General features: G+C 45.4%; 1 protein-coding gene across 1 annotated transcript in view; it reads right to left on the bottom strand.

Moving 5' to 3' along the window:
- Positions 1–1,043: 1,043 nt before the first annotated feature.
- Positions 1,044–22,305, bottom strand: part of NPAS3 (neuronal PAS domain protein 3) — a gene marked incomplete at its 5' end in the record, with an annotated part of 729,487 nt that continues 708,225 nt past the window's right edge. Inside the window, 3 exons of the mRNA XM_064571750.1 lie at positions 1,044–5,914; positions 7,630–7,745; positions 11,294–11,441. Of these exons, the coding sequence (XP_064427820.1) occupies positions 4,578–5,914; positions 7,630–7,745; positions 11,294–11,441 (1,601 nt within the window). The remainder of the gene's footprint in view (positions 5,915–7,629; positions 7,746–11,293; positions 11,442–22,305) is intronic.

Genomic DNA, 22,305 nt, shown 5'->3' with positions numbered 1-22,305 from the left:
TCATTAGTGATGTATTTTAGCATTGATGGGTACAAATAAAGGACAGGGCACTTGCTGATACTAAGGGAGGCTTGAGCTTGGGTAAGAATCCAGGATTTCCACTACTTCTACTGCAGAAGCTCCAGATGCTGTGCCGAGTTCATTGCATCCACCCCTGGCCAGCTGGTGCTTTTCAACTCTCATCGCCGCCACCTCCAGATCACAGGGCTGCAGCCGTGTCCAGGAATGAAGTGTTAAGGCCAACTGACGTTGCCGTCAGCCGACAGAGGGTCAGCCCTAGTGCCACGCTCCTATAATTGCCCCTCTGCCTCTGCAGACCCTCCCCTATGGAAGGTTCTGGAGGCCACCACTAAGGGCCAGCGTCAGCAGCGCCTACTAGAACGAATGCCTCGGGGAGGCTGGCTTCAGCACTCTGTTCAGGATCGAGTTTCCAGCTTCAGCAATGTTTTGACTTACTCTATTCTTCTGACTCTCCAGAGCGAAAGAGAAAGAGAAATTTTGGAAATGTGTTGGGAGAACCCAACCCAGTATTCTTAATTACCTTCTCCCTATTTCCAGTTTTCAAGTGTTTATTTCAAGGACCTTTAGAGGGCACTGTAGAGAAATCTAGGGCCCCACAACCATAACCACATTTCCGTATCTGCTGGTCTGACGCAAGCCTCCGTTAGTAAAAAGCACCCTCAGATTGGCAAATGTCACTGAAGACGTAAACTAGGGAATGACATTTACTACAGTTGGTGGCTCTGGGACAAAAGTGTTTGCCTTTTGCTTCAGCTCAACCCGTTCCTCTCTCTTCATTTTCTGGAGAGCACAGAATTAACATGTGACCCATCTGTATCCTTCTCTGAGAGAGAGCAAGCTGAAGTTTTCTTTCTTTTTTTGTTAGCCAGCTGACCTGCCTTCAAACGTGACCGGCTGCATGCTGCGCGCTCACCTAACCAAGAACACAGCACAACCAGGACTTACTCTGTCTGCAGAAAGAAAATACATGTTTAGTGTAAAGAGAAGATATAAGCAATGGAACGGTTGGTTATACGTTATAGATTGTAATAAATGAAAATATCGAGTGCATTTTCAATGATTAATGTATGAAAACTGTCATCACGTACTGTGCATTAATCAAGAAAAAATGCACACTTCCCATAGTGGTTAACGTGCAGGCCCATTGTTCAGCTTTGATAATGTGCATAATAATGCTCAGTATGACAATGAGTTGGGGTAGCTGAAAATTTAGGATGGTTGGCAAGTTTGGTGTAGTATTTGGATTAGCATCTTAATCTGTGCCTTGTCAGCCTCATCACGACACACGCTATGCATTTTTTTTTCCAAAACTAGCAAAAATATGGATGTATCTTTTTTTTTTTTTTAGCTTTTTTTAAAAAAAATCAAGAGTAATGACCAAGGTACCTGCTTAAACAAATACTACCAGCATTCATTAGTTAGGATGGTTACATGTAAAAGAAATGATGCCAGATAGTAACAAATCCAAGAGAAGTTTATTATGAAAATGGCACCTGCGGATGAAAAAATTAAGTTACATAAAGACAACCATGTATGTGACATGTATGAGAATCTACAAAAGTATAAAAAGAACCCTGTTGTAAATGAAGTATGTACATTTCTGATTTGCAGCATTATCAATGGTCAATGAAAAAAAATGTTTCAAAATAAGCCAGGCACTCAGGAAGTTAGGTCCGGTTAGCTTCACACAAAACAAATGTACCATAGCTGTCGCTTTGTAACGTTTTAATTTTTTTTTTTTTTATATATACTGTAGAGTTGGTAACACTGCTAAGATTTTTACGAACAGAATATCCCTTTCCCCATTATTCAGCTACTTGGCACCAGTCTCCTCATAAAAGTTTTCATATATTTGTACAAGAAATAGTTAAAAACACAGACACAGTCTTCACAGGTAATGAAGTGTTTTTTTTCATTTTGTAATTTTAAACACTATGGATTTAGACAGCAGCTGTGATTATCTGTTAGTTTAAATCACCAGAAATCATTTTGACACAACACAGAAACATTTATAAAAGAAAAAAACAAAACAAACCAAAACAGCTGTCTAGCTGTTCTTTGTAGCTGATAGGTGCATTCCTTTGATTGTTCGATAGCTAGAGTAGAGCTTCCGAAAGTAATCTTTAAATATCATGACTGGCCTTCTTCACCTTGTAAACCTACTTATATCCTTCAAGTAAGCTCACTATTAAAATTTGTGGCATCTCACTTCTTTTAGTTATTATTCCACAGTGATGTGGGCCCAACTCACAGAATCAAAGGTCCTAGAGGAAACCACTCAACACAGTGATATTCAAAGGACAGCCGAATTACTATATTAGCATTGCACACATAAACAAATATATATGACAATTCTATATTCCATTATCCCCTCCCCTTTTGTTTTTAAAAAATGTTGGTTGACCTTTGAAATAATTTTCTGTCTCACTGGTAATTGCTTAATATATTGCTCCATCAGCCAACCTGGAAGGAAACCAAAGAAAAGCACCCACTGCTTATATAGGTAGAGCACAAGGGACTCTGGGAATGTTAACAACTGAGGCTATATGGCGTCAATTTATTTAATATATCTGAGCATTATTCTTCAGTGCTTTGTGTTGCACTCCAGAAGAAAAAGTCATACCCAGAACTCCACTGTGGGAAAAAATGGCTCCATTAACCTTGAGCTAGTTAAGAGTCTTTTTATCTCTGAGAATGAAGAAGATTTTGGAGAAGGGGAAAGGGGCGGGGGGAGGAGAGAGAGGGAGGGAAAAGGGCAGACTAGGAGAGAGGGGGGGAAAGAAAGGAAAGGTTGGGAGAATATACACCAGCAAAGCAACAGCAGTTTTAAAAAGTGGAACGGAGGATTCACAGACAGTAGAAGCAGCATAGGGTGGACATTACAGAGGAAGGCCACCACACAAAACTCACTAACCCCCAAGAATCACTGATTCACTAGGACTGCAGGAATGGGACTGGACCACTCCGGACTAGAGAGAGAGCACAGAGAAGACAAAGGACAAAACAACTACATTAGCTTAGTATATACTGCATATAGTAACACACATTGAAACTGCAATGGGACTGACAGCCAAGGACACGTACACATTGCACACGTTACAGTTCTCACATCTGTTATTAGATGCCTTAAAAACAGCTGCCAAAGATGGAGCGGAAGAAGAATTTATACTTGACAGTCATTTGGAGTGTTTGACACCACACTGATTTCTGGCAACAAAGACAAAATAGATTTTTTTTCTTTTTCGCTTTTTTCTTTTTTTTTCTTTTTTTTTTCTTTTTTACTTAATGTGCGGTTTTTCAGTTGCAGTTATCTGTTTGAAGCTTATTAACCCATTCTTTAGTTTTAAACCGTACTGGTTTCGACCTAGAAATAAGAGAACCAAAGGGGAAAAGAAAATGCCATCAAATCAAATCAGTCCCCCAAAATACAACCTTCCTTTTTTTTTTAGCAAGAAATGAAAAAAAAAAAATCAAAAACATGTTAAATATCTTTTCCTTCTTTTACTCCGAAGTGTTACTGAAGTTGCAAAAATTAGCCTCAGTTAGACTGAGAAAAGGAAAAAAACCCCAGCTCAACAAAAGGCAGTATGTATCTAAACTGCTCCTCAAATCAGTTTGATTGAGTTTTTCCAAAAGCCCCTTTAAAAAGGGCTTTACTGACCCATTAAATTTAATGTGAGGCTATGTTTGTTAGTTGGGAGGTAAAAAATTTTAAGTCCTGCAGCAAACGTTAATGAGGGCTTTGTCTTAACTAACCAAGGGGACTGCAGCAGCGGACTCCAGACCAGGACAGAACACATTTTTGCCAAAACCCAGCCCAGGAGCTGCATTTTGTATGAAGACATTACAGATTAATAAATGATAGCACCATGGTTTTAGAAATTAAGTTAATGTTTCAGTAATTAACATTTAGTCCAACTTTTTTTTTTTTTAAACATTCTAGTCACAGGCCAGAAATTAAGTTTAAGAACCCAAATTATTTTTATGTGCAAGTAAGAAAATCTTAAAATCTTAACCATAAAAAGAATTAAATTCTGCATAAAATTCTAAAATACTATCCCCCTATTTTTTTTTTTTTAAAGGAATTAGGAACCAAAACAAAACAAAAAAACCACCCCATTTCATTTGACTTAGTCAAACAGGGCACATTGTTTATGCTTGTCTCTTTCAATCTTGATCATATCAAGATCTTGATGAAGAAACCCAATGGTTGTCACTTGAGAAATCTCTTGACCACAAGACTGAGTATTCTATGGCAGAGGCATACACACATTAAAGACATCTTAATAAAGATGCAAAGGAAAGCAAAACAACCCAACACACATCTTAGAAGACAAAATGGCAGGCAGCTGGTCATCTGACTCTCTGAAGGCAAGAAATAAACATATCTTTGCAGGAAAGAATAAGTCAAGTTAAAGAAAGAGGGGGGTGGGACGGGGGCCGTCGTGTTGAGAGGACGCTGACCTGCTCGAATTCAAAGTGCTAGAATTAAAAGGTCTAAACGAAAACGCCGACGATGCCTCCGGGCGGAGCCCTGGCCCGCGCTGGGCGGCGCCTCAGTCCTCCTTGCGCTCCAGAGTCTGTGCCGCGTGGATGCCGTTGCTGTAGACGGGGAAGGGCAGCGTGGAGAAGAGTCCCTCGGCCGTGGTGAACACGTTGCCGGCGGGCATCTGCGTCAGGCTGGCGGCGCTCACGGCGCCGCCGAAGGGTCCGGACATGTTGAGCCGGTGCACGTGGTGGTAGAGCATCTCCATGGGCGTCTTGGGGTCGAGGCCGAAGCCGGGGCTGTTAACGTCCACGAAGTTAACAGCGTGCGCGTTGGGCAGCAGGTTGCCCTGCATGGCCAGGGTCACCTCTGCGGGCGCGTAGCGGATGGTGCCGGTGGTGTAGACCCTCTGCGCGGCCGTGCTGGTGGCGGCCAGGGTCCCGGTCACCCTGTGCACCAGCGGGAGCACGACGTTGCCCGCCTGCAACCTCTGCAGCGCCTCCAGGTCCCCAGTGTACAGCAAGGAGCTGGACGCGCTGGGGCCGCCGCCGCCGCCGCCGCCGCCGGGGTGCTTGTCCCGCGGGGACGCCGAGAGCGGGGGCGAGAGCGGGTCGGAGGCGACGGGGGCCAAGGCGGCGTTGGCCGAGGCGCCGAACTGAGTCTTGCGGGCGGCGGCGCCGTCGGCGCCCGGCGGCGTGAGGACCGAGTCGGGGATGGCCACGTGCAGCCCCCCGCCGCCCCCGCCGCCCTGCGGGGACGGGAAGTGCTCGGAGCTGGGGGGCTTGGTCATGCTGTAGGGAGACTCGTTCCTGGAGATCTCCCGGTTGGGCGGGTAGTTCCAGATGCTGCTGTCGTTGTCGAAGTTGATGGGTTCCGAGATCTCCGTCTTGATCTTGAGCACCGAGGCACTGTTGGGGGACGACAGCAGCCGCGGGGGCTCCACGAGGCCCGCGTCCAGGCCGCCAGGGCTCGACGCGCTGGACAGGCGCCGGCGGCTGGCGCTGCCGCCCTTCTGCCGTTTCCGCCTCTTCTTGCGCTTCTGGTGCTTGCTGGAGGCCTGCGCGCCCGCCTCGCCCGCGCTGTCCGAGTCCTTGGCGCTGTCGGACGTGAGCGACTCGCAGTTCTGCAGCCGCAGGTCCGACTCGCTCTCCACGTAGCGCTCCACCTTGATCTGCATGGGGCCCAGCGCGCCGAAGCCGTCCTCGCCCGCCTTGGGGTTCTCAAAGTCCGAGTGCTCGAAGCTGTCGTCGCTGTCGCGGCTGTCCGGGTTGCTGGAGCTGTGGCCGTCCTCGTTGCAGTTCCTGTCGTTGTCGCACGCGTTGCCCGACTTCTTCCGGTCGGGGTCCGGGTCTTCGCTGTTCTCCGACTGATTACCCTTCTCATCGGACTTGGAATTCTCGTTGTCCTCTGCGTGGGGCCAGTGGCCGGAGGTGGCGGCGGGGACAGGAGACACAAAAGACACCACATTAGCAGGGCAGGACCCACGTCGCACCTGCTGGGGATTGGGGAGGGTGGGGTGGACGGGGCAGGGCTGGGGAGGTGCGTTGGCCCACCTGAGCTGCTCCCCCACCTTAGTCACCTAAAGCCTCGGCTCGCTCTCTCTGCCTCTAGGCCCTCTATTAGCTGGGCCGTTACTCCAAGTGTGGTCCGCAGACCAGCAGCTTTGGCATCACCCGGATGCTTGTTACAAATGCACAATCCCCGCTTTTCACCCAGGCCCGCTAAATCAGATTCTGTATTTGAACAAGGTCCCCAGGTGATCGTTTGGCATATTAACATTTGAGAAGTCCTACAAAAATATTCAGGGCCTCAGAGTCAATAATCTGGAATAAGATGTTAGTGACACAGAAAAATGATGGTATGCAAGGTGACTTTCTACAGAGGGCTGCACCCTCCGTTGGTGAATATTTGTTCATTATTGAAAACCACACTCCTAATTCCTAAAGGTATTTTTCTCTATCGTGCTTAGCCATGCAGAGAATCAGATGGTGCTTATTTTTATTTACTTTGATCTCTTCCCCCCAACTAGAATATAGGCTCCGTGGGGCAGGTCGTGGAATTGTTGTCTTTTTTGTTCCCTGCTATATGATACATAAGTAAGGAGCAGAGCCGGTCCATTTTAGAACTCCTGCCCTAGTAAAGAACTTTCATATGAATTCAGTTTAGGATAGGAAAACAGTCAAGATCTTCTGTGCTTTGCACCTCCTTCTGCTTCCCTGAAGGTTTGTCGAGGGATATGGGCTTACAAGCCTGGAGAGCAGGTGCCCTACGGATGGAAGGTGGTGGTGGGGGGAACCCCTAGCCATCTGGCACGTTAGACGGAGAATAGATTTTCCCAGTAACACAACTCAGAAGATTTAGGGATGATGCTGAGTTTATGGCTCTGCCGTGATGCTTTTGGATGGCAGCCTGGACTAGAACCTTGGGCAAATCATGGAACTACTTCATTTCCGTAGAAGAGGTTGGGTTAGAAGAGGCTTAGGATTCTTTGCAGCTGTAAGATACTGTGAGTTCTGTGCTCGCCGGCTCTAAGCGTGTCTGTGGGAGTGGGGGTTGAGGATTGGAGGAAAAGTAAATTTTTAAATTAACTTCCTTTTGCCCCAAAGAACTACTAGAAAGTCTGCTTTCCAAAGAGTCATCACCAATGCCATTAAGTATCCTGCTTTGGAGGCTCAACCCCAGCTTGGTAAAGGTTTGAATACGTGGGGCTCAAAGACAGAGACTGTCGTAGAGGTAGCCCAGATAGCCCTGACTACTGCTCTTGGTAAAGAGGCCAAAGCCAGCTAAGAGGTCCCGGCTGACGTGGAGTGATTGCTAAATCAATCAATCTCTCTCTCTGCACATTTGTGTACATACAGACATGTTGGGATGTATAAATATATACCTAAACATGACATTATATATGCACGTATAGATACCACATATGTATACACATATGCACATACACGTGTGCAGAGAGAGACTCAGTATCTACTTGATGTCTGTGTATCAACCTATGTCTCTGGATCCGACGGAGTGGTCGCTGTGCTCCGCCGGCCGCCCTCGGGCCCCCGCCCACCCCTCATGTTCGGACAGGCAAGCCGTGAGCGCAGAACATGGAGAAGGAGGAATACCTGTAATACCTGAGGTATCTTTAGAGTCTGATTCAGAGTCGGACGTCTCCGAAGATTCCGAAGTCTTCTCTGGCAGGTGGGGGAGCTGTGCGATATCCATGGGTGTGTCCTTGTACTCGGGATTACTGCGGGGGGAGGGAGGCATTCATCAGGAGGGCAGACACCCATTCTCGATGGTCTGCTTCTGACCATCTTCTCCCCACTTCCTGGCCCCAAACTTTTGGAGTTGAGAGTTTAAAAGACGCCGTGAGAAGTCATTGCTCACCTCCTTATGGGACTCTTGCAGAAGCTGGGATTTCACGTGCTGGGGATACAGCTGCACCCCGCTACAACGGCTGAATACCCAAATGCCACAGGAAAGCCACTAAAAGGCTTTTCAATAATCAGGGAGCCCTGGGGGCCAGAACACTTGCTGCTTGACATCCCTCCCAGTCTAACACCTGGGGGGAAGCGAGGGTGAGAAGTACTCTCAGCTAAGCCTTCGCAGGCCTCCTGGTGGGCCCTATCTTCTCTTGGGCTCCCAAAGAGTCCGTTGCCTCCGTACCCTTGTCCTGGTTCCTTGATGGAGCTTCTCAGCTGTTCGGATGGCTCTACAGCTACCCGGGGTGGGGGCGGTGTTGCCGAGCCCTCGGCGCCTGATGATCTGACAGATGCGCAGGTGCACCTTGGGATGCAGGGATTATGGCTACTGAACTGTCAACACACCCATTACAATCACATTTTCAGCCGCTCACGTGGTGTACACCTGTGGCTTGTTAGGCTGGGGCTCTGATTGCAGTGGGGAGAGACCCAGTGTGAACGAGGCCCTAACAGAATGGATCTAACCCCATTTGCACAGACGTGCTTAATTTTTGTTCTATTTTTAATTCAGAAACAGGCCTCTTCTGGAAAAGAGAGTTGTGTCCGGTCAGTTTGAGTTAGTTATCCTCTAGAAATGCCACTTCAAGGCCAGCCCAGTGTACGAGCAACGTGGACTCCTGTCATCTCGAGACTCGAGGAAAGCCTCTTGCCTCGAAGCGGAGAAGGGCCTCTTCTACCTTCCATGATGGCTGGGCAACCAGAGACTTACCAGAGATGATCACTGATCCGTTTGCTACTCTCTAGTGAAATTCCTATAGTAAAGAGCCACGTTTCAGTAGCTACTCTAAAACGGCCGGTGTCGCTCGGAGGGTTAACTCACTAAGATGGATCGTCAGGCATTTACGCCTTAGTGTGAATTAGCTTCAGTAGCAGAGCTTTGTCGAGATAATCAGGTGAGACTAATGGTGGGAAGGTGGCCTGAGCACTTACGCTGGCTCTGAACACTCCGGAGTCCCTGACTCTACCAACGCGCGAGGGAACAGGGAGAAGAGCAGTAGAGGGCCAGTCCTTTCACGACAGGGAAGGAGAGGCCTGAGTGGGCCCAGAAGTGAGGGATTCTGAGGAGGCAGAGGTGGTACGAAAATATTGCTCAGGGAGGAACAAAGGACAGGAATGTGGGAGAGGAAAACAGACTTCAGTGAGTTGCTCTTTTGCTAACATAAATAGTTGCTATTTTGCCAAGGCCACGTCCTTTTCTTCTAGATCTTTAGCCTAGAGAAGTGATACTGATACATGGTGGGCGTGGTGGAGTTTCCTCTGCTGACGCCCATCTGTATTAGTCTCCTTTGGTCCAGATGCCACGGGGCTTCACAAGTCATTTGTCACCCGACTTGTAGCCTTTTATTATTGAACTCAGGGTGAGTCTTTGGGTCAGCTGAGATGGGTCTCCCTTGTCTGAGACTGAGGCCCTTCAGCCTGAAAGCTAGTCTTTGGTACCCAAACTGCTTCTGTCCTCTCCCTATGGAATCAGATGGACTAGAATCACTGGACACTTAGGAGCTTGTATCCTTTGATCCCAGGCTAGATCAAGGGTGTTGATCCCAAATTTCATGGACTGACCTCTCCTTCACCCTTCTCATTGCCTGCATTTGGGGGCAGAGTAGGAAGTCATGAGACCGATGAGGTAGTAAGGTCCGGTAAAGGCAGTAAAGATCCAGACCAGAAGGACTCTCCCTGAATGGGAGCGGCAAGTGTATGGATGACTTCAGGACCCTATGTTACATCAGCACGGGGCACAGATATCTTCTAGTCTGTGGTGTCCCTGTTCCTAATGCCTGATTTCTAATAGTAATGGGTCTTCCTTGGCACGGCACCATTTTTGACCAGCCAAGGAATGTCAGTGCCACAGTGCTGTATTCTATTTTCTCTCTGGCATGTGAGTGTTTAGAACCTGCATTGCACATAGCCACCATTCCATAAGCCTCTCGGAAAAAGGGATTCCTTGATATCAGAACCCATCTTGAGCATATCACCAACACAGGAGAAGGTTCTAATGAAAACCAGGCCTCCTAGAAAGCCACATGAAATACACATACTTGGACCTTTAGAGAGAATTGATGTAGAGTAGAAGAGGTCAAAAAAGGAAAAAGAAAGTAGATAAATGAAGACTCTTTAAAGTGGCGCCCATTAAGGCCCCCTCTAAAGCAATAATCATTAGCGTCTGATTGATAAGCTATTGGTAGCAAGCACATTCATGCCTTCGAGTCATCATCGACGTTCGCGAACACACTCTGAAGGCTCAGTGTGCTGATGAGCTATGGTTGTCAGCGTCTCGGCTCCATCTGGCTGTCTCAAAGAAAAATGGGATTCAGGTACCCCCTGTCTAGATTATCAGCCAAAGGGCACCAACTTCCATTCATAAGACCTACTGGAAGCTTTCCTATTCAGACCACGTGTGGGTGCTGCGTGGTGGCTTTCGGCCAAGAGAAGCCCCAAACTGGAATGACGGTGGTGGGAGACAGCCTGGCCTCGAGCCTCCTGATAGTTTCAGGACAGGATGGGTGGAAAGCCTCCTGGAAGTTCTGCCCCCAGGAGCAGACCACCCCGGCTGTCAGTCTTGGTTTTCTTTTTGCTCGTTTGACTCCCAAAGTGGAAAGCAGATGAGGAAGGCGAGAGAAATGGGGTTGCGGACTAGAATTTAGGGAGCCGTTGAGCCCGGCCTCATTTACGGATGTCAATTTGAGGGCACATAAAGATAGCAGTACAACTGGACTGAGGCCACGTGGCATCAGGCACAAGAAGATTGCTTTCATTTATAGACTGATATTGCCCTGATTCTGGCAAAGCAGCTCACTCAGCTTACCAAAACTTGAATGCCCAGGGAATCCAATGCGGTGTAATATGCTTAAGCTTTCAAAGGGATGGAATACAGGGGGGATATAATGCACCCTGCCCCTTCTTCCCCATGCCCTTTTGCTTAATTTTCTCAAGGGCTAGAATGCATGAGTGTAGGTTTATGGGGTGGGGAGAAGCAGGTGCTTCTTGAATGTTTCATCTGTGGGCAGAAGTCTGTAATTTTTTTTTTTTTTCCCTAGCCTGAACATTTGTGGGGGAAACCAAAGCAACTTCTGCAGAGCTGCCCAAAGGTTGGCAGAACAAGAATTACTGAAAATGTTGTGAGTCTGCCCTGGACGTCCCCTCCAAAATAGCTCTGATCTTTTCATATTTGTTTGAGTCCCATGGAAGGCAAAGCAGAATTTCCACATAATTCCACACCAGAGACTGCCAAAAGATAATAAAACATGTCAGCTATTAACCATGGGCTGCATATTTTATAACTGACACAGAAATGAAAAAGAATTAGAAAATATACCTAAGAAGATAATTCACCCAGATGATATTCTTCTCATTTGCGTTCTTGGCGTTAATAGCTATGGTGGCGCTAGATTGTATCCAAATATATCCTCCATTCTTCTGCATCCAGCGATAGTACTTCGTCACACACTGGCCCTTATTCAGCACTGGGGGCAAAAACAAAACAAAACAAAACAGAAGGCATCGCGTATTAAGACGAGGACCAAATGATTATCATCTCGGCAAAACGGCACGCTTAGAAAGGGGAGGTCCCGCACTAAGCCAGGGGTGCCCTTCTGTAAGCTTAATGTAGAATGCCATCAGTAGGACAAATAAAATCAACAATTCAGTGGAGCGAGGGTTACTAGCATTTGTAGCAAGACTTTATTCCGTTTTGGGCAGCCATGGTGTGAACGGAAGAATAAAAGGACTACAAATCTTGTTGGCTCACAGAATACCTAATGTGGTGTGGATATTGTCAATGGGCTTGACGTCAGACGCTAACAAAGGAAAATCTGTATGTGATTTATTCATAGCTGCGAGGTAGATCTCTTTGAGATTCCAGATATTTGAATGGTTCCGAAGATGCTTTACCCGACTTTGATCATTTCACCTCAGTGCAAGCAGTATCAACCAGTGTCCTCATCTATCTGTTCCTTTTGATTTTGTCGAACAGAATTTATAGTCCATGTATGAACGCAATTTACATTGGTCAGTCAGGGGAAATTCTGGTGAGACTTTACTGACTGTGGGAGCAAAATAAATCCCCCGGCCAAGTCAGAGAGAAACCCTGGCCTAAGGGAGGGACAGAATTGACTTGGTGAGAGCCAAACAGAGTGACAGCTCCACACAGGCTCTGAAATATGGCCCCAAATGAAGGAACAAGTAAAAACAATCAGTAATGTGAATGGTGCCATTAAATACCCACTGAAGGAGAGCTTTAAAATGCAGATGTTAAAAATGATACTTTAACCAAAACCTTGCCAAGTTGAAATTGATTTGATTTGTATCTGGGTACTCCTGAGCTAGTAAAAGAGGAAAGTGCAGTAAATCATCCCTTGAAACAAAGTGCTATGGAAAGGAATGGTTTAAAACGATGCCGGAAATGTGCAAAACCTGCTGTTACTACTTGGCTAGGGATCGCAGCGACTCCACACCCCCGACAGCGCGCCAGCTGGTTGGCCACTAGAGGGCAGTGTGCACTCGTCCACGTTGCCCACTTTTTGGCATGTCCTTGTCTCCGTCTGCTAAAATGAAAAACCTCTAACTGCTGTAATAAATTTGGCTAAATTAGCTGCTAAATGGTTATCTCAAGTAATATGTATTTGCATTAATCATCTTGCTCTAAACCAGAACAAGCCAGAGTCCTAAAGACGTAGTAAATTCATATTGTCCATTTAATTACGGCTAATAAGTGCTTCATATACAATAGTTTCATGAAGTACATTTTGATTTTTTTGGGGGGGGGGAGTCTGGATGGGTAAAGGGAAGTCACTTTGGAAAAGAGCCGTGTTTTAAGGCCGTGGAGACTCATCCCGTCACGTCCAAGCCACTCTTCATGGCTCCAGAAGTGATCACAAAATCCCCCTCCACATCTCATGTCCCTACACATAGAAGCCCCGATGCCGGTCTCCCATGCTCCCTTTGCCTCACGATGCACTCAGTGGATGGTTGTAAAATGTAATAATTATGTCTTCACAGTTGCTTGAGAAAGATTGGCTTTGATGAGTGCTTCACATAGTGGCAAGCTCTGTTCTGAAACTACTCAGCAGTTTAGGGTAGTTTTAGGGCCCGGAACTGTCACTTCTCTTGGCGGCGAGCCTCCAAAGGTAGCATTGTCCTCTCCTTTTGCAGGCAATTGTAAGTTCTGCCATTCTGCATGCATGGCTTCCCAGGCTACAAAACTGCGTGGTGAAGCTGAGAGCAGGAAAATACTAACTCCGCCGTACAGCTCTTCTGTCAAATCGCTGTTGCATGCAACAAGATGTGCTTTTATTCAAATCCTCTCAACCTGGTTACCTATTAATAGAGGAAGGACGGGTTATGAAATTCTGCCCACTATTTTCAGAGAGAGAAATGGAGAGCACCCCCATTGGCGGTCGGTGTATAATTCTATCTGCTGTTGTCTCTGGACTAAGGAATAATTGCAAATGGATCTAGTATTTTTAACGAGGGCAAAGAGACGAAGAGGCCCCTTGTTTTTGAATCTCACCTGAAGAAAACACTGAGCTGGCAGGCCAGATCAGCCCAGACCGGCTGGGGATTCCGGACTGCACTTTGACCATATGTAGGCAAAATTAAAAAAAAAAAAAAATTATCCCCAGGATACAGTGCATAGAAAGGGGAAAAGTGAGAAAGGACTTCTGAAGTTAAATTAGAGTTTGCAGAATCAGTAAAGATCCGCCCCCCCGACCCATTCCTTATAATACTTTCTCTTACTTAAAAATAAAGAAACAAAATCTCAATTCTGAAATGCATAGCTAACAAAAACGTCTGCCTCCTTGGTGAGCTCCACGTGCGTGCCGTGAAAGGCGCCGAAAGACTAATGTGGTGTCGTCTTTTGGAGCTAAGGAAATAGGACTCTGTTTCCTGAGAATAAATACAGATTTAGTAGGGCCCAATAATGCAGGCTTCTCCATCAGCCAGGCCAAGGGCCATCTAGCAAAGAGAGGAGACCTAACAGAGAGGCAGGCTTGGTAGGTCTTTGTGTGACGAAGTGGTGGTGGAGGGACCGCTGAGGAAGGGGGCCCCCTCAGGCTCCTTGGGGAGTCAGGCAGCCACCTGAGTGCCTTAGGGTGCTGTGGGGAATGCCACAAAGCAGGTCTGGGAGCCCATCGCGGGTCGGCTGGAGAAAACGAGTTTCACCTAATCCATTCCCCCAATCCCTGGGACAGCGGACAAACGGTTCTGAAGAGGTGAAGGTGCATTCCGGCCTGGATGCCGGTCTTGGCTCTTTCCTGAGGACTAGTGTTTTCTGAATGTGACCTCCATGTGTCAGTGGGAAGCCGGAAGTGAGAGAGAAGCTGTAGCAGGAAACGGGGACCAAAACGTTGCCCCCATTGGTTTTGTTTTCCAGGAGGTGCCACAAAAAGAAGTCACAATGGAATTTTGCTTCTTTTAAGATGAACAAGGCATCATTTTTGATTGGGGCTCCAGGATATAAATTTATGACTTTGGGATGAAGCTTCTTTCTTTAAAAAAAAAAAAAAATCATACTGGCAAATCAGTTGGATTGTTCCAGCTGTGCCAGAGGCGGGCTCTGACAGTTTTTCCTGAGCTCATGTGGTCCTAATCAGCTCAAGAAGAAAAGCCACCTTGGTGCCGGTTTGAAAGAGATTTTTAGTTTGTAATAAATTAGACAACTTGAAAAAACACAAAAACTTTTTCAATTTGCTTTAATCCAGTGGCTCTTGTTTTTATTTGTGAGTTTTAGCTTTAGCTAATGGAGCAAAATGAGAGAATGTTTGTGTCAGGCAATCTCCTAAAATCCCCTTTGTGGGGAAAATCCGAAAAAAGCATGACGTAAGTTACTTGATATGGAAGTCCTAAAAAAATAGCTAATTGTCCCTTGAAAAGAGATACATAGTCATCAAACCAATGAGCTGCAGACTAAGTTCATAACAATGTGCTCAAACTATAAAGAGAGGAAGCAGAGAGAGAAAGAAAATTTATATGTGGGTCGTATTTTTAGCTTTATACCATGATACGGTCTGAGTACTTTTAACACATAACCTGGCATCTTTGATGTATCTCAAAGTTTACTTTTTGGTGTCCAAAATTTTTGATAGAGCAGTCCGTGTGCCCCTCACTGGATTCACCAGTCACATCACAACATCTCTAGAATTATGTCGTTTAGGTTGTACCAGAGGAATTAGTTTTTTTTTTTAAGATTTTATTTATTTATCTGAGAGAGAGAATGGGAGACAGAGAGCATGAGAGGGGGAGGGTCAGAGGGAGAAGCAGACTCCCTGCCGAGCAGGGAGCCCGATGCTGGACTCGATCCCGGGACTCCAGAATCATGACCTGAGCCGAAGGCAGTTGCTTAACCAGCTGAGCCACCCAGGCGCCCAAGGAATTAGTTTTTATATAAGGCTCTCACAACCTTTCGATGGCCTTTACGGAGATTATACAGGGTAATCGTGAAGACATGGGGAGGATGGATACGTGTTTCCCAGGTTCACTTACAATCTCGAAGGGTCCCAGGTATCATTCTGAGCACCTCTGCTAGCACGTGAGAACTTGTTTCTTTTACTCTGAAGTCCAAGGTGTAACCAATTGTTCTTGGCTACGGTTGCTCTGAGGAGAACCAAGAAGCGGTCATCAGCGCCTCCCCGCGGTGCAAGCCAAAGGTGCCTTTGAGTTACAGGCTGTGCTCTTGAGAGGGCAGAGGTGACTCCACGTTTGTGAGAAGAATATAGCAAGGAGACGTAAATCCTCCTGGTTGAACTGTTCCAGTCCTGCTCATCTGACAATTTCTGGCTATTGGCATCAAAATCCCACCCACCCCCAATTGTGAAGGGAGTGACCAATACAGTTCAGTCAAAAGAAAGCTGCAGGGTGTTACTGAATATCTTTGAAAAATGTCAGCTGGCCTCTTGGCTTGAGTTTAGTGGGAGGCATGCGAGAAATGTCCTGCCTGTGGAGGAGAACTCCTCTCGCCCTCAACCTGACGGACTCTCGCTGAAGCATACATCCATGGCTCTGCACACAGGCACCAACAGAGGGATTTCAGTTCTCCTTGGGAAAACTTTGTCCCCAGAAATAGACTGATGATTGAAAGGGCATAAAGGAAGCCTGTGTCTGTGGCGGGAACATAATTCTGTTAGTAAATCAAAACAAAATCAGTACAAGTTTGCCTTCAGAAATATGGAGAAAAAAAGAGAACATGGTCTCTTCCTGTTGGGCTGTTCTACCAAGTCAAAGCCAAAGATTCTAAATAGTGAGTTACTTGTGTCTTAAAAAAGAAGGAAGCAGTCTAATTCAGTTTGAAGAGGAGATGAAGAACAGATATCAAAAGCGGTCTTTTAGCAAAGTGTCTCACAAAAGGACATTTTAGTGGTTTGCATATGCATTAAAAAGCTGCAATACTTGGCGTATTCAGGTAAGTATAGAATAAATAGGAAATGGTGAGATCATCGGAGATTGCACACTTCACATTCACACAGCTGAACAAAGAGCTTCATTATCGTCATGGCGATAGGAGGACGCATCTGCTGCGCCATTCACCCCTCCGTGAGGTACCTTCAGAGAATGGAGAGGGGGTGCTTTCTCTCAGGAACCCAAATACTATTTCAGAGTTCACTAATGTGGAGAGCATGCAAGTGGGGGGGGGTGGTTGTGTGCTAGAATCACACCTTTCTACTTAATACCACAGTTGGGTGCTTAGCTGTAGCCACTGGTTTTCTTTCTACATTCACAAAACTGGCAGATGAAACATGAAAAAGAATACTGACTCTTTAATCTCTGCTTCTCCACCTAAGGCCCAAGGCAGGCTGACAGGGAACTTCATTCTGGAAACAGGACTTTTTTTTTTTTTTTTTTTTCTAAATTCTGGATTACTTTTCCCTCTGCTTTTGAAAACTGTGGGCTATCGGGGAATGAACCCGACATAGACTTAAAACAGGAACAAGTTTCTTTATCTAAAAGTTATAGTCCTTGATGCTTACAGGAAAGTCATTTTCAAAACCCACAGGAGAAACAGCATTGAGGCAGAAACTGGGCATTAGGTGCTTTATTTACTTGCAGTAGAGACAGTTTTTCATTTAGAACTGCTCATAGGATCAACCAAGGCTTTGATGCTGTGCAGACTTTCCTATAGATTTTGCAATTAGTGAGCTAGATGTCTTAAATAGCAGGCATCCACAAATTGGTTTTTAGTCTTTTTTGTGAATCTATGTGCCGAGCAGTATTTGGTAAAGTTTAATGATATTTGATACTTAACGTGAGTTACGAGCTTGAGGACAGAAGACCTGTGGATGTTCTGTGAATTGACTATGCATCATCTATGGATTTTCCCCCTAATACACTAATGACAGGCCCTGCTTGAATCGCTATCTGCGTGATTTATAACCTCAGAAGAGGTTTTTTCCTATACCACTGCCAATTGATAGATTTTTATTAACTGTTAATATTGAATCATGCAGAAAACTTTTCATGGATTTAGGACATGTCAATTTGTTAAGTTTTAAAAAAACAAATTCCCCTTTTCTTCATGATGGTGTACTGAATTGGGAGACCAAGGCTTTTAAACACCTATGGTATCGTGTTCTAGGACGGGAAAAATCAGTGATGGTCAGCATGAGTGACATTCGAGATCTCAGATTTTTTTTTTCAAGCTGTTTTCAGTTCAGCCAGAGTTTCTTTACCCCTCATTCCTGCCCTTCTTGACCTAAAATAGTCAAGGACAGGGTATTTCTTAGCTCTTACACTTTGTTGGTAGGCGGTGGGGGTGGGGATTTGCCATATAAAGGGAAGCAGTGAACTCTTCAGGGAATTAAGAAAACTTTATGGCTGGGAAATGAGGGAAATGGTGGATTTATTCACTCACTCAATAAATATTCTTTTGAGCGCCTACTTACTCTGTGCCAGACACGGGGGGATCTCTAAGTATGCAAAAATTGGTCATGGGCCTGTCCTCCTATTAGTCTCAGTCTCGTAATTCCATTCCCTTACCAGTGATTGGCTTAGGTTTGGAATATGGTGAAACAGCGGACAGTTGAGATCCCCAGGGAGGTCTCTTTTGTTGGGAGTTGTTGGGGAAGTTTTCTTCATTCTGAAAATAGGACTTATCTCGATTTCCATTGCTATGGGAGACAAGTACTTACCGTTTTCACTAAGAAACTTATAACCATGATAATTCTTAGGGGAAGTGGGATGAGGGTCAGAAAGCACGGGGGTCTGATCTTGTCCTTTTAAAAATGAAGTATTGGGGCGCCTGGGTGGCTCAGTTGTTAAGCGTCTGCCTTCGGCTCAGGTCATGATCCCAGGGTCCTACGATCGAGCCCTGCGTTGGGCTCCCTCTTCCGCGGGAAGCCTGCTTCTCCTCCCACTCCCCCTGCTTGTGCTCCCTCTCTTGCTGTCTCTCTCTGTCAAACAAATAAATTCTTAAAAAAAAAATGAAGTATTGGGCAAGGTTAAGCTGGAATGTAGGGAGAACTAAAAAAAGGTAGAAGGATGAGGTTGCATCTTTACTTCAGATTTATTTTATGTCTCTCATGGACCCTGTGTTTCTGGATGAGGTCATTTTATGAAGTCCACTGAAAATCTTTAGCAAGAAATATATAAGTGGTGGGCATAGGTATACAGAAACTAGTGTTTGGCAAAATCAGGAATATTTAAAGGAGCCCAGACAAATGTCATTTATTCACCTGTTGTGTAGGTTTTCAGAAATCCAAAGACTTTGTTGTAAAAACGGGTCAGATTCTCCCAGGTAGCAGTCACTGTTGGTTGTCCACTGAGCAGCTATTCCTTTTTTTTCCAGTTTTATTTAGAAATAATTGACATACGTCACTGTGTGCGTTTAAACACGCAGCACCAGTGGTTCGATTTACATATATTATGAAACAGTGACCACAAATAGGTTCAGCTAACCTTCATCTTCTCACGTAGGTAAAATAAGAAGGGAAAAGAAGGATAAAGGAAGAAAATGTCCTCCTTGTGAGCTCTTAGGATTGACTCTGAACCCCTTTCCTAGAGATCCTGTGACAGTGTGAGTTGCAGTCGTCATGGTGGGGATGGAGCAGCCGTTCTAGCACTTCTTCCTGGATCAGGGACCTTTCCCGAGTCCCAGGGGGGACAAGCCTTGATTGTTTAAGCCAGTCACGGTCACTGCATCCAGTGTGTGGCTCAGGCTTGGGCACTTGATGAAATGCTGGACAATGAGACATGGTGGGGGGGGAGCTCTCTATCTGGGAGGGCTGCGACAAGTATTTTCTTTCAAAAATGAACACAAATAGTGACTGACCCTTTCCTGACTTTGGACATTGTCTTGTGAGGGACTGGTGATGGGCAGTGCTACAGCTGTCTTTTGATCATGAAGAGAAACTGAAGACAATTACAGAGGAAGTTTAAGTCCTTTTTGCTTGGGTTTTCTGTCACTTGGAACTGGATGCATTCTAGTCAATGTGCTCCACCAAAAATTCTAGGAAGCCAGAGGGGATGCGGAGTTCATAAAGAGGTTCAAATGACCTGATCCTTAATTAACGCTAAATTTTTGGGAAAACCATTGTATTCTAAACACATACACAAATTAAGTCCCTATGCCCCTCATCTGTGTTAAACTAGGAAAAGTTTGAGGTTTTTTTTTTTTTTTGAGATAGGCAAGGTGTCATTAAATCAACATTTTAAGGAAAATAGTTACAAAACATATACCAGCATTTTGTTCTTAATCTCGTATAAAGTACAAGAAGTGATGGAACGGATTTTATTTTGGTTGATTTAGGTTAAAATGGATGTCTTAGAAGTATTTTTTTTTTCTGATCATGTTTTATAAGAGCAATGGGGGTTAGTTTCTCTCAAATATCAGGTATTCCTTATTATGATAATAAAAGCAGCTACTAACTGAAATAGGAACAAGGAAAAGCCCAGGGATCCACGTTCGGATTGTACTAGAATATATCCGTCCCATCGAAGTGCCAGCTTACTTCCTGGGCAGAGAGGAAAGATGGTGTGTTGCTGTATTCTGTGTCCTTTTACGCTCTTCTAAGCCTGGAATGTCCCTGACCCTGCACTTCTGCCCATCTCCTGCCACTGTGGCTTCCTGCCATCCTCTTTCAAGGTCCAGGGCAGATGTGGTGCCTCTGGAATTTCTTGTCAGTGCTCCCTTGTTGCCCCGCGCCCCCCCGCCCAATCTCTGGGATTTCTGTGTTTTATTCATCTCAATAGTCCTCATTTGATGCTACCTGTTCAAAATTGGCTGTTTTCATGCTATCTTCCCTGCTAGTATGTAAGCTCCTGGAAGGTAGAGACCACATCTTCGTTATTGTTCAAACCTTACTGCAATACCACAAAGCTTTGTATATAGTAAGTACTCACATATGTTAGGTGAACTTGAACAGGGGAAATGTTACTGTTTGTATTCACACATGCAACAAGTACATGGAAAAATATTCACCTGGGGAAAAAAATGAAAGACCTCCTTTTGCTTACGAGTTGACTGTTACTTCTATTTCGACTTTATTAGCTTTCTCCACTCCACTCAAAACTTCGCACCTTTGTAAAGAAGTCCATCTCTTTATCAAGTAATCACATACTCGTTTCATTGGAACACTGCCTGAGATACCCTCAGAGTCAATTCGCTACTTATATTTTACTAGTATTCACAGAATTCATCCAACTGGAGGGGAATATGAAGCTCCCTAAGATTGCTAGTCAGTTTGTATTTACTTTTACTTCATATACAAGAATGCCTTCGAAATACTAGTATAAGTCAGTCCTCAAACGTTAACGGGGATGGGAGTCCGCTAGGGATCTTGTTAACTGCAGGTCTGGATTCATTAAGCTGGGGGTAGGCATTTCTGTAATGCAGTGGAGGAAGGACACTCAGCTGATAGGCCCTTGCTAGTCTCTGTTCTCTGTGTGCCTGCCTTTAGCCTGGAAAAGCCAAAATCAGTACTCTCCCAAAAAGGAAGAAAAAAAAAAAAAAGATGAGAATACTGGTCATTCACTTCTGCATAAAACCCTGACTTGACAATCTTTTTTTTTTTGGTTAATGGACAGGCACACGATGTGGGCTGACTTGGCTTCTGAAAACAGTCTGACATGGTAGCTGTTATGTGTACCTTCTTTCAGGGGCATTTTCCTATTCATACAGAAGAAGATGAAAAACTCATTTGCTTTGGGAAAAAGTCCAGCCAATCATCGGGTTGCGGCTAAATCCCCGAAGTCCCAGCCCTGAAAAAGGCTAAGATCAGAGACTAGAAAGAAGTTCCCTGTGCTCTTTGCACTTGGCCCACCCACCAAACTTTGCACTTTCCTCTCTCCCCCCACCGCAGCGTCCTTTCCGGTGCGCAGTGGCTGCGTACCCAGATCAACAATTAAATTCCCCCTTTGTTTGCGTGGCAGATGACAAATGCATGGAGGACATCTTGTGTTTCCGAGGCAGGCAGGGCACTTACTTTGATTGATGCTCGGTTGTGGAAAAAAATGAGCTGGGAAGGAATTACAATGGAGGGCCTGCAGACTGGAAGGGGGATATACTAATTAGTCCTACATTAAGCAGTCGGCTTGCATTTGGCGATGAGACGCCTTCAGGAGGGAAGCGGAGGGGTTATTGATGCAAAACAGCATGCAATGCATTCTGCCAGGTAGCTGTGCATGACTTTTGTTAAGAAGGATAAAATTTTGTAATTAAGAAATAAAGGCTGAGGCTAATGTATTTTTTTTTTTAACATCCCCTAAATATATTGGGTAGGCCACGTTTTTTAATTCTACAAGATCTCACAGACAAGCTGCAAGGCCTTCTGTCTTTGTGAAATAACTCTTGCAGAATTTCCTCATCCTGGGTATGGTCCTAGGAAGGGAAAACTGCTACCACTTTTAGCTTTTCGGGCTCCTTTTTCTTGAAAGTCCCACAGTGGCAGAGCCTCGAGCCTTGCTAGTGGATCACAACATTATAGAGGGAAGGGAAATCTCCCTTGGCCACTCTGTCTAGGTTTTAGAGAGTTGCTCATCTGACCTGGGAAGGACCCCGGGGATATCTCCAGACAAATTCAGCAACTTCTATAGACAAAAGACTGGATTAAAAGGGACAAAGGAGAAATGCAAAACATGTTCCTCTGTTTGGTTTAGCATTCGTGGTCTGCCCTTCTATATTTGGGCTACCAGCAGAGGTAGAGTAGTAGACGGTTGTGTGGCTGTCGAATGCTTGAGCTAATTGGGGCATCAGACTCGAGGGAGACCTGACTGGTCATCTGGAGGTCAGTACCTCCCGAGCAATGGAGAACTGGAGCCTGGTAGCCCAAGATGCTCAAATAATTGCTTATATGAGTAGTTGAAAATTCAAACCTTGAAATGTTGATTGGGTGAATTCGG

The sequence above is a fragment of the Mirounga angustirostris genome, unplaced genomic scaffold (assembly GCF_029215605.1).
Source record: "Mirounga angustirostris isolate CCGP_5_RB_7025 unplaced genomic scaffold, mMirAng1.0.hap1 SCAF_9, whole genome shotgun sequence".
NCBI classification, from domain to species: Eukaryota; Metazoa; Chordata; class Mammalia; order Carnivora; family Phocidae; genus Mirounga; species Mirounga angustirostris.
Note: the sequence above shows the minus strand (reverse complement) of the source record. Positions and strands in the feature narration are given on the sequence as shown.